Below are 15690 nucleotides of genomic sequence, written 5' to 3'. Positions count from 1 at the left end.
ACTGCACAAACACACAAAGACTCTTTTCCATATAAAAAAGAGACACGTGACACTGGGTAGAAGAGCACCTGGGGGAAGATTTTGTTAGATTTTTTAATATTAGATTGGTTAGAAAAAAATGGAGGATCCACATTTATATTACAAATGAAACTCACACTGCTTTTTCCACATTATTAAGTGTTGCTTTAATGTAACAACAGGAAACACTAGCATTGATTGGAGTGTTGTTTGGTTACTCACAGGGCTGCTGATATAACCACTATTCTTCTGTAGGATTAGACCTTTATTAGATACTACACAGTTAGACAGCAACGACAGATGACAAGTTAATTTTGTATTAAAGGTTGTGTGATCAAATCACGTTTGTTCAGCATTGTATTCTCATAATCTCTCTGGATGTGGTCAAAAGAAATGATGGGTTTTGTTCTAGTAAAGCTCTTTCTAGTAGTCACTTGATCACAGTAACATTTTATAGAGCCGGTTTAACTCGAGATGAGATCTTCAACGTTTTTTTGCTTACTTTTGAAAAAAGAAAAGTGTGCTGGTCTGCCTGACTGTGTGGCTCAGGGGTCCACCACCTGAATAAACAGTGAGGATATGATACAGTAACAACAGGCCACAGAGTTCTCTGCAGAGTTTGAGAGAAGAGGAGAGGGTGAAGGATGATGCGAGAAAAGAGAGAGATGAAGGGAAGAAGTTCACATACATTTCTATTTATTCATCTACCGTACATGCCCTTACCTGTGCTGATAGGTTGCTTTATTTAACTCCCTGTTTCTGGTAGGATGCTCTTACTTTATGTCAAGATAGAGGAGGAAGAAAGGGAGGAATGAGGTGGACAGGTGAGAGAAATGTGTTGAAATGTAAATATCTGGACTGTCAGGATACTGTTGGAAATCTGGAGACCTACACAGATCCCGTTGTCTAAGGGACACTTCACACCCTGGTCCCCCCCTGTTTGTAACGCTGCCTTCAGGCAGACGATACAGAGCCATTGGTGCAAATACAAAAAGATTCAAACACAGTTTTTATCCAAATGCAATAGTCACTGTGAATGCTGCCAAAAAATAATGTGCACAATGTTTTAATGTTTTATGTAATGGGTGTATGCTCCTTTTAGCATATTTAGTGTTTATTTTGATTTTAGCATATGTTTAATTTTATTTATTTTAGTACATTTTAATGTCTCAGGTATTTTTATTCTTATTTATTCGAGTTATTTTAACACTTACTAGTCATTTTAACGCTAGGATTTTATTTATGTTGCACTGACTGACTGTACCTGTGACAATGCCAATAAAGATCTATTCTTCTATTCTGAAATGTGATGGCATTGCCAAGTTTTTCCTGGAAAACAAACACTTATTAAAACTATTACAATAAGTTGAATAAGCTGCTGCATTTTGTGTATGTGTCATAATAAATTTAGACCACACTGTCCTGATTATACAAACACAGATGTTTTCATCTTTATATAAAACATATAATTTTTATGTTTGTTTTGTTTTATTTAGATGCAGTCGTTCTCTGTTGTACAACATGGGGAGTCCCATGTTGATTTGCTGCGGTCATAATTTGTTGCTTTCCTTCTCATTTCCTCGTCTCCTTCTCTCGTCCTTACTGGAGGAAAACACTTTAAATCTCTCCGTTTAGCGCCTCTCCACCAATGAGCAACGAGAGGAAATGAGTCAGAAGTGAGGGAAGATGGGGAAGAGTGTTGACACTCAGCCCTGGGCTGTGGTCTAGTTAATAACTCTGTCAAGCTCAACAAAGCCGAACATGCGCAACTGGGTTTAATTTTCAAAATAAGGCTTTTATTGAAAATGTTCTGAATATATTCTATAAAATATTACACATTTTTTACAATATTTCAGAACATATTTAAAGAAGATTAAATATGTTCCTATAATGTATTGAATTAAGCACAATTTGTCAAACTTATGCGAGCGTTTAGTGAGTTTATGGTTTTATTTTGAAGGCACGCTCCCGTAGCTTCTGGTTTAGCTCCTGCCAGTTTAGCACAGCTCATTAACAGCTGCCTGGTTGCTAGACGACTCTACCCGCAACAGTGATGTGAAAACAGTAACCTCTCCATGGAAAGACAGCAACATGTTAGCGGATTTCAGAAAGCTATGGTCCACCGTGTCTGCCGTCGTCCTTTTACGTGGGTAAACCGAAGTATTGTGGACGGAAATCGGAGTTTTAGCTCAGCTGACGTCTCTTTTGTCGCCCCATGTTTTTTTTTTTACTACTAGCAAGAGGGGGGGCAACCTGAAGAAGTGCTTTCTGACTCGGTGTGTGTGAGGGAGGAAAATGAGACGATCACACACGGATAGAGTCGAGTTTTACAACTTAACGTAGCTATGTTCAGTTCAGCTGCTAAGATGTCTCTGGAGGCGAGTGATGTTCAGACAGATGAAGACTGCGAGGAGCTGGTGAGTGTTTGGCTCTGCTCGGGTCAATGATAATCAGCCTTTAAGTTAGTTAGTTAGTCGTTTGTCACTCTTGTAAGAGCACACAACATGACAGCTTATGCCACTTGTTTTGGCTTCAAAACTAAAAGTGATGGCTACTTGTAATAGTTTGGAAATCTGTGCAAAATGAATGACTCTTAAAGGTCTGCAGAGTACATGTGTGCTGAACTTTATGTAAACCTGTTTTATCCATATAACCAGATTTATGTTATGTTATGTTATGATTTATGTTATGTTATGTTATGTTATGTTATGTTATGTTATGATTTATGTTATGATTTATGTTCAGTCATTTCTGGTTTCTGCAGTGCTGATTAGACTTCAGCATGAGACACAGTAAACATACATTAACATGAACCTATAAGATGAATCTGAATTTAAATTAAAACCATGTGCACCCCCGAGAGGAAGATGAGGTAAAGTGGGAAAAGTTGAAAATGAAACATAGCGGATAATTAGGAGGAATGGGAATGAAGAAAAGAGAATTAAATGTACTCAAAAGCAAATATTTAGATTTGACTGGATGCTGTTTTGGATATTTGGTGGTATTGCCAGGTTTTGTGGAAAAATATAATTATTAGAACAATTCAAATGTGTTGAATATGCTGCATTTTGTGTTTCAGATTAAATTTAGACTAGACTGTCACTCTGCAGTGTTGATTTGACCGACACAAATTAAACATAAGCATTTCAAAAATCTCTGTTTGTCCTATTAGGAAGGCTTCTCTTTCTCTGCTGACATTTTGGAAAAGGTAAACACATTTTAACATGGTTTGTAGTTTATTTTTTGGGGTTAGTGTTTTCCTTTAGACAAATCAGTTTGATTCATTTCCCTGTCGCTTTAACATCTTGTATTTGTTAACTATCAGAGAACAAGGAGGAAGAGATCTTCTGGCAAGCCTCCCCCGTCTCCAAGTAAGACCCGCTCAGTTGCTCTGCTCCGTTTTTTGTGTGTGTGCAGATGCTGTAACAAATTCTCCAAAATTTCATGATCGTTTACATACAGTATGTGAATGTGCAGGGTCTCCATACCTCTCCAGTATGAACATGAATCCCAGAAGAGCAGCAGTGGCCGCCTGGAGACTGCCGAGGGCCTCCCTGGGGGACACCCGAGGTGACACACCTGGGGAGAGCGGCTCGGCTCGCCTCACGTCCCTCAGCAACGGGCACGGTAAGTGCCACACAAACACAGCTGAAGATGAAGCGGTTGCAGAGGCTCTGGCTTGTAGGTTTTTGGGAAACTGACGATGAACTCTGTGAGTGTTAAAACAATATTTCATTTGGTTTTTTTTTGTCTTTCTGCGATTTTCTAAGAGAAAATCAGTTCTTTTCAATCAGGTGATTAGACTGTTCAAACCCTTCACAATCAGCCTGAAGTGTTTCTAAAACTGAGGCTATCCAGTTGGATTCATGGACTAAACCCTGACTGAACACCTTTTGTGTTCTAGCTTTGTTTATTTCGTGAACTCGGCTTGCAATTTATGCTGCAAAATAGTGACACAAAGAAGTTTAATTTGCTTTATGTCGGATGATTTGAGAGAGACAGAGTACGGGACAGAGCGAGCACTGGTCATGAGACACTGAATGAGAGTGAGGGAGCACCGGCATCAATAAAAAAAGTTTTTTCATTCTTTCACAGCAGTCTAATACAACAGTCCTACAATAAATCCTACCTTAATGAAGGTTGTAATGTTAAAACTCTTATAGAGAGCTGTTGATCCAACTTCATGATCACTTTGCAGGATATAGTTTGTTGGTGCGTTGGACTGTATTACATCACACAGAGAGGCGTTTCTGATATTCAGCCTACTGACATTGAGCAGGACAAAATAATAGAAGCACCTCAGTGTATTTTACAGAAATTTGCAGGCTGCACAGTCAAAATGAAGAGCTAAAACTGGCTAACTAAATAGCTCCATGGCTTCATTACTTATCATCATGCATACTTGTTATGTGATCTGGTTTTATATAAAACAATCGGATTGGTGGAGCTTCAGGGAGTTTGCTCTCAGAAGGTGTTAAATGCATGAGTCAGACAGAGTATTGATTTGTGTTGGGAAATATCTCGAAACTCTCTCTCTCTCTGAATACGCAACTTTTTTTAGATGCCTCCCAGACGCTGAGATCAGAGTGCGATGTCACACCAGAGCTTCTCAAACAGACCCTGAGCATGAGGAAACACAAGCACCTTCACTCTGGATCCAATGGTGAGACAATGTGTAGGTGTGTCAGAATGAGAAATGAAGTGAGGGAGAAGTCGAAGGTCACATTTTATGCTAAACAGAAGAGTAGGCTCAGGAGACGCTGTCAGAAAGCAGACTCTTTGTGTGATTATGCACCATCTCCTCATTTGTCTTCATGTGTTGCAGGCTTCACCTTCAGCTCAGGTGACCACAGAGAGAAGGAGGACATGTACGATGAGATTATGCGTCTCAAGAAGGTAAAAGTTAAATGAATGTTTCGTATTCAGCTTGTTCATGGATGAGTCTTAAAAAAAACTAATAGAACACATTGTGCATCAGGGTGGTGCTGCAGTAGTGGTGAGGTGGGAGATTTTTCTTCTGCATGACAGTTCAGGAGAGCGTCAGTGTAACATGACTTGTGCCTGGGCTGCTGAAATAACCTTGAGCAATGCACCAGATGCTTACTAATACCAGTGTGCTGTTCTGCAGCTGACTCAGACTTTTATTCCTCTGCAGAGAGGAAAAAGGGGATTCAGACTTTTTTTTTCTTTCATGGATTAAAACTTTTATTTTAATTCGGCACCCCAGAATTTTTTCCGTGTGCACTCCTTATATGTTTACTCTTCCTTTTTATCCTCTCGTTTCTTGATGTGTGATTAATCAATCAGTCACTGTTCTCTGCAGAGTCTGCAGGCACAGAAGTCTGACAACCATCAAATGAAAGCCAAACTGCGCCGCCTGGAGGAAGATAACGCTAAAAGAGAGAAGCAGATAGAAGAATTGTTGGATCCCACTAAAGTATGATCACTGAATAGTTCCAGTTTTTTGTTGATGTCATAGAAACATTGAACAGCAAACACAATCAAATAAACTGTTTGTTTTCTGTAGGGATCTGAATATACTCGTAGTTTGGTGGATAAGAAAAAAGAAGGGAGCGTGGTGAGTATGTCTAATCTGTTGATGAACAGAGAGAGTATTTTTTAAGATTGATCTCACACAGATTTTTGTAAAAATTGATTCTGTCCATCCATCAAGGTTCTCAATGGGCTGAAACAGAGAATCCTGAAGCTGGAGCAGCAGTGTAGAGAGAAAGAAAATGCTCTGAGGTAAAACGCTTTACCTTCTCTGCACATTTGGTTTATGTGTTAAGCAGGATAACATTCAGCTGATTTGCTTTTCCCCCCCAGTAAACTACAAAGTGAACTAAGGACCACCAACCTGGAGGAGTTGAAGATCACAGTAGAAACCTACTATGAGGAGGTAACATCTGTGCTTCTAGATACAAAAAGTCTTTTGGCATGTTGCCTCATACAGATTTTCCAAAGCAGAACATCTGAGATAACCACCAAAGATGAAAGAGAGAGAGAGAGCAAGAACCTTAGACTAATAATACTGGTTTCATAAAAGAAGTGCACCTTGCACTTAGACGACATTATCATCACGTTTGCTGGATGCAGAGTGTGAGCTCAGCTGAGGGAAAAGAAATCTCACCTAACTTGTAAAGTGTACGTTTGTGTGTCTCCTCTTTCAGCTCCAGAGGCTGAGGCTGCTTCTAGAAGCTGCAGAGAAGAGGTATGCATCTGCTGATTTCATATTCCATCTTTAGTTGTGCTAGAACCTGTGAAAACACACATTTACATGTCCAACATATTATTAGATCAATCAGCCTATTTGTAAAATAATAATAATTTGCACAACATTGACGATCCATTAAGGCTACCCATGAATCCTTGTGCAATCATGTGAGCCAGCACTACATGGCCTGCCCCACATGTTATTGTACGCTTAATATGCTACACAGTCTTTTGAAATATATGTAGTAGGGCGTTCCTGCTCCATCTCATGTAAGATCCCTGTGCTAGAGAACAAATCATGTCATAAAAAGATGTAACAACATACAGGGACCCTGAAAAAACCTCTGATGTCAGTCTAAGTGGCTAAAGATAGGTCATCAGATGGGGTGATCATGATTATTCTTGGATTGACTTTACTTTATTTGACTCTGCTGTTATTTATCTCATTGGGCAAATGCTTTTCATAAGACTACCAAATCCTATCCTATAAAGATATCACCCTTTATTTGCCATGTAATGTTAAATTTTCAGTAAATATGGCTGATTTTGATTGTACAGAACTAAAATTGGACAGTTGTGTTTATTTTTATACATCTACCAAATATATATTGAACACCTGCCTGTTATTCAGACACAACAGATCGAGTCATTTGCTTCCCTTTCTCCTTCACCAATGTTTAGGAAGGCAGAGGGTTGGGGTGTTGAAGGATTTGTGATGAATGTTCAGAAATACTGAAATCCCTCCCTGTCGTTGTCTGTCTCCAGTAGTCGAGCAGAGAGTAAATGCTCCCAGAGGCAGCAGAAAGCTTTAAGCTCCACGGTTCATCGTCTGTCTGAGAACCTGAAGCAGGTCCAACAGGAGAACGCAGCGCTCAGAGAGGAGCTCAACACTGACAGTCCTGCAGGAGGAATCAAAGGTCTTTTGTCACACACAAAAAACACACTGGCAGCCACATTCCAATTTATTCCTTTTATCGCTTTCTAATTTTACTTTTTCTGTAACTCCTCTAAATGTGGCACCTTTTACTCATTTCACTCCAGCTTTGTTGGTCTACTTTCTGATCACAGAGTGTAAAATCAGGTTAAGACTGTGACAACATCACATCATTGCATCGGTGTGTGTTTTTCAGCAAGTACATTACTATTTTTGAGCTAATTACTTTGATATATCAAGAAGGAATATAATCTTTTGCTCATCAAAATTATGTGAGGACTCAGGTAACAATTACACAGTATATAGGAGTGTGCAAAATGGATACAGTTTATCATGATACAGGACAGAAACCATTTAAAATAAAATAGATGACATTAGACAAAGTGAGACATTGCCATAAAGTAGTTCTGCTTATTGATTTTTAACATCAACAAGAAAGGACTAATAACTACAAGTGGTATAAACAGTATAAATCTATTCTGTATTGACAAATTGCCTCTGGTTGTGCTGCTTCGCACAAAAAAATCAAGCCTTACCTGACTCAACATGCTCCCCAACTCCTGATACAGGCTGTGGTCATCTTGTGACTCGATTACTGTAACATCCTCCTGACAGGCCTCCCAGCCTGCACAGTGAAACTCTTTTAGATGATGCAGGATGTGGCGGCCTGCCTAGTCTTTAATCAACCCAAAAGGGCACATGTTACCCCGCTGCTCATCAAGCTCCACTGGCTACCTGTAGCAGCCAGCATGAAATTTAAATCCCTAATGCTGACTACAAAGTAGTCCCTGGTTTTGCACCCACCTGCTTGAATGCCCTTATACAGGCAGACCCAGCTCTTCAGAGAGTACCTCCTCTCCTCCTAGCACTACCAACAACTTGACATACTAAATGTCCTCCCACTGCCACTTGATTCTATGCAGTAGTATTTATTGCTGCACTAACATGTCCTTGTCACACTGTACCTTGATTGATTGTTTCCCTTTTTATATTTTAATTAAGTAGCTTTGAATCAAAGCATCAGCTAAATGACGATATGTAAATGTTAATGTATTGTTGTATAGTATATGACATCACACTGCCCACCCCAGACAATATAGTATCAACTTTTTGATTTTTTGTCTTCATTCTCATAAAATATATTTTGTTTTGAAACAAATTATACACTGAAATGTTTGATTATTTTGGTGGGAATAGATAAATAATAACTAAAAGTACGAACTAAAATAAAAAATATAACATATTATATAAAAGAATTATAAAAATAAATAAGATCAAAATCAAAAGCCCTGTAAACAAAGTAGCTAAATATCAAATCTCTTTGAATTAATCCAGATCTATGTAGTTAACTGTGTTGTTATGACAGTAAAGAATGAAACACCATTGTGGTGTCATATTCCATACTGTAGTGCTGATTAAAAAAGTGTGTGTGTGTGTGTCCTAGGTTACAGAGAGTGGAGTAAACAGAGACTGTTGAGAAGGCTCTTGGAGGTGGAGAAGGTGAGAGAAAACTGTAACTAGTTATTCATGTAAACACACACAGTCATCAGTGTCACAGACAGCAGCTTCATCACAGACCGACTCCTCTCTCCTCCTATCAGAGGCTGGAGGACAGCAGAAGACACGCCCAGTCAGCAAAGAGCAGCGGCCGATTGGATCAGGAGGTCCAGGCCACGCCCACAGAGAGTCTGGGGTTTACCATGGCAACAGAGGCAGTCGTCTCCGTGGGAACGATCACTGAGGAAGGGGAGGAAGGTTTTGATCTGAGGGAACGCTTCAGCCAATTGGAGAAGGAGAGGGTGGAGCTTCAAGATACATTGTCAAGTAAAGAGTGAGTAAGCAGCAACCAGAGACAAACACTGAGTTCACCTCCAGCTTTGTATGTATCACATGCAGTGTATCCATCTTTTTAACCAATAAATGCTAAATATCGAAATTCATGACACACACAAGAGGAAGGAAACTATTTGTTACATCAGTTTTTTTTTTCTTGATACTGAATCTGTGTTTGTGTTTTCAGTGATGAGCTGAGACAGTTGAGGACTGAGAGAGAAGAACTGGAGAAAGACACAGAACAATGGAAAGCTGAACAGACAAAAGAATGGGACAAAGAGAGACAGCAGCATAAGTATGCTTTACCTGTGATGTAATTATTATTCAAATAATGTCTAAATATATACCAGTCAGGAAAGAAACGGATATGACCGGAGGAGATGTGGCAGTGTGAGTGATGAGTTGTTTACAGGCTACCCTTTACTCTGTTAGATAAAAAGTAAAGTAACTTTTACAGTTTGTTTAATCTAAACCATCTAAGTAACTAATTAAACAAACTGCTAACTGTTAAAGGACATTTACTATGGCTGCTAGTTGTGTTTTGTCCTTTGTTTATGTATTATTTATGTGTGTATTTGTGTGTGTGTGTATTTGTGTTTCTCAGACAGGAGTTGGACGAGTTGTTGGCAAGGATCCAAACTCTTGAAGACAAAAGTAAATCTGCACAAGCCGAGCTCTCCTCTCTCTCTGCCACGTCGCCAAAGGACAATGAGGACACTCATGAGGCTGAAGCTGGACTGGAAGAGGAAGATGACAGGGACGCCCGAGGTAAAGAAGAGAAGGAAGAGGAAGAATCGGGTACAGAAGCAGAGAAGAAAGAGAGAGAAGAAGCAGCGTTGGTCATTCAGACAAACTGGAGGGAGCACAGAAATAGGGTACGTAACATATCACATTAGAAGAAGTTGTTGATGTGTGGGAGAAATATTACATAAAACACATCCAGACACCCTGTCCCACATTTCTCCATCTCTCTGCTTTCTATCTGAAGGACATTGTGATGTTGCAGTCGGCATTAAGAGGCCACCTCCTGAGAGAGTCACAGCTCAAGGACCTGCTGAAGGACACACAGAATAAGGTTTCACACACACATACACACCAAACACTTCACATCACCGAATCACGTGACACCACATCACAATATTCACGAGTGGTAACCCATCAGCATCACTGTCAAATTATTCTTTTAGCAGCATGTTTAATCTAAACATTTTCACACTATTAGACTACAGAGTTACTGTAGTCCCTCTATACTTTCCCCGTAAACACACAGACCTCTGTGGTTATCACAGTCCTCCCTGCCCGGCCTGCTGCTGCTCGGGATCACAGCTCCGGAGGAGATAGGCCAAGTGTCCATGGGGGAGGGCTGCTGCTTGGCTACACCTCCACACACCGCAACGATAGTACTTCTACTATTACACACAGGACACAGCTACTACATACACCCTTGAAATGGTGGCAGTTTGGTTAGGTTCAGGCACCAGGTTAAAATAAGTACATTCATACAGGTAGTTATCTCAGGACATGTCGTGTAGTGAAATGGATGAGACACCTCTCGTTGTATAATAGAAGTACCAGCACATTTCTGCAGCCAAATGCATGCTTTAAGAAGTAGTTAAGGTACTCTAGTTATCTGTAACGAGGTTCGATGAGCATAGTTTCATAGTTTGTGAAAGGCCAGATATTGTGTTCACTGTACAGAAGAAAAATATAAACTCTACTTTTTTATATACTTACTACAAATGAAACACTGATAGCTAAATAACCGTCGCCACGATGGGCAAATTATTGACGGTCATGCATTAAAAGCTGTTACAAATGTACAGAGTCAATGCTAAACAAAACATGATCATCAACTTATGTGCTGTAGTGATGAGTACTGAGTTTGTAGTAAAGTTGGCCTATTTCAGCAGCTCCAGCACCAGTGATGGGCTGGCCTCATTTTATTTTGTTCACCAAAGCAGATTTTTTTCATACATTTGGCGAGAGGCGGGTGCTAATTCTGGCCCTTGTGCTAGACATTATTATGGACAGACTTGAGCTGAAATGAACCAGAGTTGCAGTTAAGTCAAATTACCACTAGATGACTCTGAATAGTCTTTTCTAAGACTGTGGTCATCTCCTTCTGTCTCACCACAAACATGTCATCTCTGAACAGTCTGAACATCCCTTGTCCTTCCTGTACTTCTTTCTTTCTCCCTCCTGCTCCTTCTCTTCCTCATCTCCTCGTTTCAGGCTGCAGAAGCGACAAATCGCAGCGATGTTGCGTCCTCCTTAGAAGGAGAGCCGGATGTGGTTGCCTTGACGATGATACAGTCTGTATTCAGGGGACACCTGGCTCGCTGTAGTCTTGCAATAGAGAGGTGATTCATGTCTGCACAGACAAAATGTTAAAAGAACATATCCAGTCAGTCATAAAGTCAAACATTTTGTGTGTGTGTTTGTGCATTAGTTCAGGAATCTCTGTGCCTTCTCTAATGGAAAGCAATTTGCCTACGCTGGTACCAAGAAGAGCGCGCTCAGCCCACACAAACAGCAGAACAGGTGAGGTTCACACATACTTTTTTGTGAAACATAAATATAAAATAAGTAACTGATTCAGGTCATTTTTATTGTCCAAAAAAAAAAGATTTGGGTAGACAAAACCCCAGTCACTTCCCTATCGTACCCTATCCCAGCTGGTGTAGTTACTCAACTATCTTCATGGCATCAATCATCCACACATGTGTTTATAGCACACACATGCTGTGTTCAGTGAATATGTTTAATGCTGTCGCATATGTGTGAGTTTTTTCTTGCAGCCATGATCAACAGTTGAGTGTCACACTTGTTTTGACTGATGATATGGGACTTCTTTATGGTAGAGACGTAGAAACGCGTGTAACGGTAAAACGCACCATTAATACGACCACTCAAGAGTGTCGGTCAGTGCTCAGATGATGATTGTTGAGTGTGCAACACCATAGCATCGCCCCGCTCTCAACCTCAAATTGCTAATCATGTCTACCCTGACGCCTTTTATGAGTAGTGATGGATCTTGCCTGCACGCTGATCTAATTCCAGAGTGCCCATCTCCTCTGCACCAGACAGCTTTGACAGCCTCTTATCAAAGACAGATGAGGACACTCAGAAGCCCTGTGGACCAGTAATGTCACTACCTCACACAACCCCTAAAGATCTTAAGTTTCCACCGAAGTTCAAAAGGCCTATCCTAAGCTTAGGCCCCCCCATCGCTTTCCCCTCCGTCTCCCTGACTTTCCGATAGGCTGACAGCAGATGGGTGCAGAGAGCAGAGCAGCAATGTCAGCGTTTTTTTTTTTCCTCTGCATGTTTAGAAGACTGCCCCTGTCTTTGATCTGCAGTGGGCTTCACTGAGAGATTTGAGACTGAACTAGTTTTAGCTCGTGTTCTTGGTCTTTATTGTGGACATAGGTTTGTCATCACTTTTATTGCAATTATTAATCATTGACATGACATTGTCTAATTGCATGTGGAATGTAAATGAAGAATTCACATTTAAACATGACGTGACAAAGTTATTTAAATGTATCCTGTTGAAAAGCTGCGTCATCTAGATTTATATTTGTTTGAGGATGTGTCTGAATTGTGGGCTGAGCGTCTGGTTAATGAACATGTTGTTTTGTTGCCAAGGTGCAGCATCCCTTCATAAAGAGGATGAAAAGCTCGGTGAGGAAGAAGACCACTGGCTTGTCTCTAGCACTCACTCTTCCAGGATGATGCCCACAACAGGTTAGAGAGCGTTAACGTATCTTTTCTTTGTGTTTTGACTGTTAAAACCTCACAAGATCTTTGGGCCAGCCACAGTTTTATATGTGTACATGCTTAAATCTATTTAGATTTTGTTGGATGGAAACATGCTCAAACCAAATCTTTAAAAAAAAATCATTAACATTCATGAAATATGCAAATTGAAAATTGATTAACAATTCTATCCATTGCACCTTCCTTTAAGTGTGATGGTGTACACTTACACTTGTATATCTCCTACAAACCAAACAGAGCTTCATTGCACAGCCGAGTCTGGTGGAGCCGCTGCAGTTGATTCAGATGACTCAGATGACATCATCGTGTCTCCGTCACGTCCTCTGAGAAGCAGAGAAGTCTTAATGTTATAGACCTTCTGGGTTTTGTATATATGTGTGTGTGTGTGAGAGAAAAAGACAGAGAGAGAGGGTGTAGGCTGGAAGAACTTCTACATGTATGTCGATTCAAATGATCGCTGGGATATTCCAGTATTAGTCAGGATTACATTGAACTGTCGCCTGTGTAAGCACATTTTGTTTCTCTAGTAATAACCAGAGTATTCTGGGAAGTTGGGTACAGGGTCTTTTATGACACGAAGTTAAGAGGCACATAGACATCTCACCTTGATCCAATTTAGGATTAAGTCAAAATACAATATGTCGATGTATCCCAGTGCTGATGTGAGGCTATAGGATATCCTCTTTTAGTGCAGGAGAAAGCACACGAACATGAAATAGACACCACCTTTAATTCTAAACTAGTATTTCTGTTTTGTCATTTCAGCCAAATAGCCCTTTTTTTTTTAAATTAGTCATATGTTTTCTCAAAGATTGTTTTGTTTGCCCAAGTGCCTACTGCATGGATATTTAAATTAAATGTACGGTAATAAATGTATCGACTTCTCTTAAACTGAATGGCCCAAGTGAGCCACATCACTGTAAACTCCTTTTTGGATTTCACAGGCTTGAAATAATGAATGAAATATATTTTGACATGTCTGATTTTCAACATATAAACACTATTAAACCAAATCTATCATGAATGCTTAATAAATGATGGCTGATTCTGAGGTATGATTGAGGGATAATTCTCAACTGATGCACTATTGAGTCAAACTGTGAATAAATTATAGATCAGTCTGCTGCAATACTAAACACACACACACACAGTCAGAACAGTGGAGGACACACAAGAAGTTTGTCTAATGCCAATAATGTTTGTGCTCTGAAACAGACAATAACTGTAGAGATGTCAACAAAGATGATGAATGAGTGCACTTTTCCCCACATGATGTGTGTAACTTAATTTCTGAAACATTCAATAAAATGCTGTTTTTATGATAAAACCTTTATGTGATGTTGTTCTTGCCAGAAAGCAATGGTGGAAAGTATCTGCATGTTTTTTACTGAAGTACTGCGAAGTCGAAAGCTGTTTGGGTTAAATGGAAATAAAATTACGTCATGTGGATTAAGCACAGAACTCTTCCCTTTGGGTCCCTTCTAGGGTGTTTCAGACACAGATGTCTTGTTAGCAGTTGCATCAGAAAAATCAAACACTAGAGAAAAGCCAAAAACATGAATAAAGTTTGTGTCACAGAATTTAGTTTTTTCTTTTTCATGTCCCATTATTCTTCTCATGTATTTTTACATTGTTGTACCTCCAGTCTTTCCCAGTTCTTTCCTAACACGTGGAAGAGGTTTCAGATGTAATAGTGGCTCGTTGGTCCACATGAGAAAAACCCACACTGGTGAGGTTCTGTAGAACTGCAACATCTGTGGGAAGAGGATCTGCATGTTTGAATTGTCATACAGGAGCGCATACAGTCGAGTAGTCTTGTATTGGAACCTGTAGAAGTGAAGAACCACATAAAATTTCCCCTGCTGGTGCTCCCATGTTTGAGAAAGATAGATAAAACATAAAGTTCCCTCCAGGGTGCCATTCCAGGAAATAAAATGTGATGCGGGCTGCCTTACATGCTAGAAAATGAGTTGGCCTCTATGTGCCTCTAATGGTTAAATGGTTAATAGTTCCCTGTGTGTATTCATTACAGAAGTGTTATACTTCTGTGACATGATAAAACAATTTTATTGTCTAAGCCAGAGATTGGAATGGTTTCGCCACAGCTAATACCTGACAAAATAATACACAAACAAGACAGATGTGTAACCAAGAGTTAACTCGCTTCCACTACAGGCTGGAACTTAAAGGTGTGACATCCAGTGGAGGTAAACAAAGCAGTCCCTGTTAAAATTAGCTCTAAATATATCTAAATATCTATATTTATGCATGCATAAGCTGCATGTACGTGTTGATTTAACGCTAGCTAGAAGACAACATTGTAGTCTTTGCACATATAAATGTTTCATTTGTAATCAAACAACAAACTGTCTTCAGTTAAGTGTTTGAGAGAGTTTATCAATGAGAAATAAAAGAAGAAGTAACTATTATTTGTTATTAAAATGATATTCATATAACAGGCCAAACATTTGTAGGAACTAATCACTGGGCAACAAACATTTGGAAGATTATTATTGTTATAAAGAAATATGAGTAATGCAGCTTGATAGCATTATTGACAATGTACTACTTAATTACACTACGATATGAATATAGCTATTAATAAAGTGTATTCATGTTAGTCCAGAGGAGTTTCAGCTTGGTGGTTTGTGCTGTTCTTCGATTTTTTTGTCAGGTATGAGAAAAGTTGCTGCATTTATGTAGAGAGACTACTTGCTTGTATGAACTCTTACATGAATTGATGATTTGAATTGAACAACATCTTTTCCAACAAGTGTTGCAGTTTTGTGGTTTCTCACCAGTGTGGGCTTTTCTCACGTGGCGTTCTCCCACATGTTTAGAAGGATATGGCTTCTCACCTGTGTGGATTGTCATGCAGGTCCTGATAACCTACAGGTCTTGCATAGGATCAG

The 15690-nt window shown here is 39.6% G+C and overlaps 1 protein-coding gene across 2 annotated transcripts; it reads left to right on the top strand.

Moving 5' to 3' along the window:
* The first annotated feature begins 2010 nt into the window (after positions 1 to 2010).
* iqce (IQ motif containing E) lies at positions 2011 to 13171 on the top strand. Of its 2 annotated transcripts, none has more exons than XM_010733618.3 (21): positions 2011 to 2435; positions 3191 to 3226; positions 3344 to 3389; positions 3496 to 3645; positions 4580 to 4681; positions 4844 to 4914; positions 5342 to 5455; positions 5546 to 5596; positions 5693 to 5763; positions 5845 to 5917; positions 6189 to 6229; positions 6997 to 7148; positions 8610 to 8665; positions 8767 to 8996; positions 9186 to 9293; positions 9603 to 9873; positions 9987 to 10073; positions 11231 to 11358; positions 11448 to 11539; positions 12653 to 12745; positions 13016 to 13171. In XM_010733618.3, the coding sequence occupies exons 1-21, from the start codon at positions 2364 to 2366 to the stop codon at positions 13129 to 13131; spliced, it is 2160 nt and encodes a 719-aa protein (XP_010731920.3). In that variant the 5' UTR covers positions 2011 to 2363; the 3' UTR covers positions 13132 to 13171. The 2 variants fall into 2 exon arrangements, with proteins under 2 accessions (XP_010731920.3, XP_010731919.3); XM_010733617.3 differs by having other exon boundaries at positions 12647 to 12745.
* Positions 13172 to 15690: the final 2519 nt, after the last annotated feature.

This window comes from Larimichthys crocea, chromosome X (genome assembly GCF_000972845.2).
Source record: "Larimichthys crocea isolate SSNF chromosome X, L_crocea_2.0, whole genome shotgun sequence".
NCBI classification, from domain to species: Eukaryota; Metazoa; Chordata; class Actinopteri; family Sciaenidae; genus Larimichthys; species Larimichthys crocea.
This window is presented reverse-complemented; position numbering and strand designations above follow the sequence as displayed.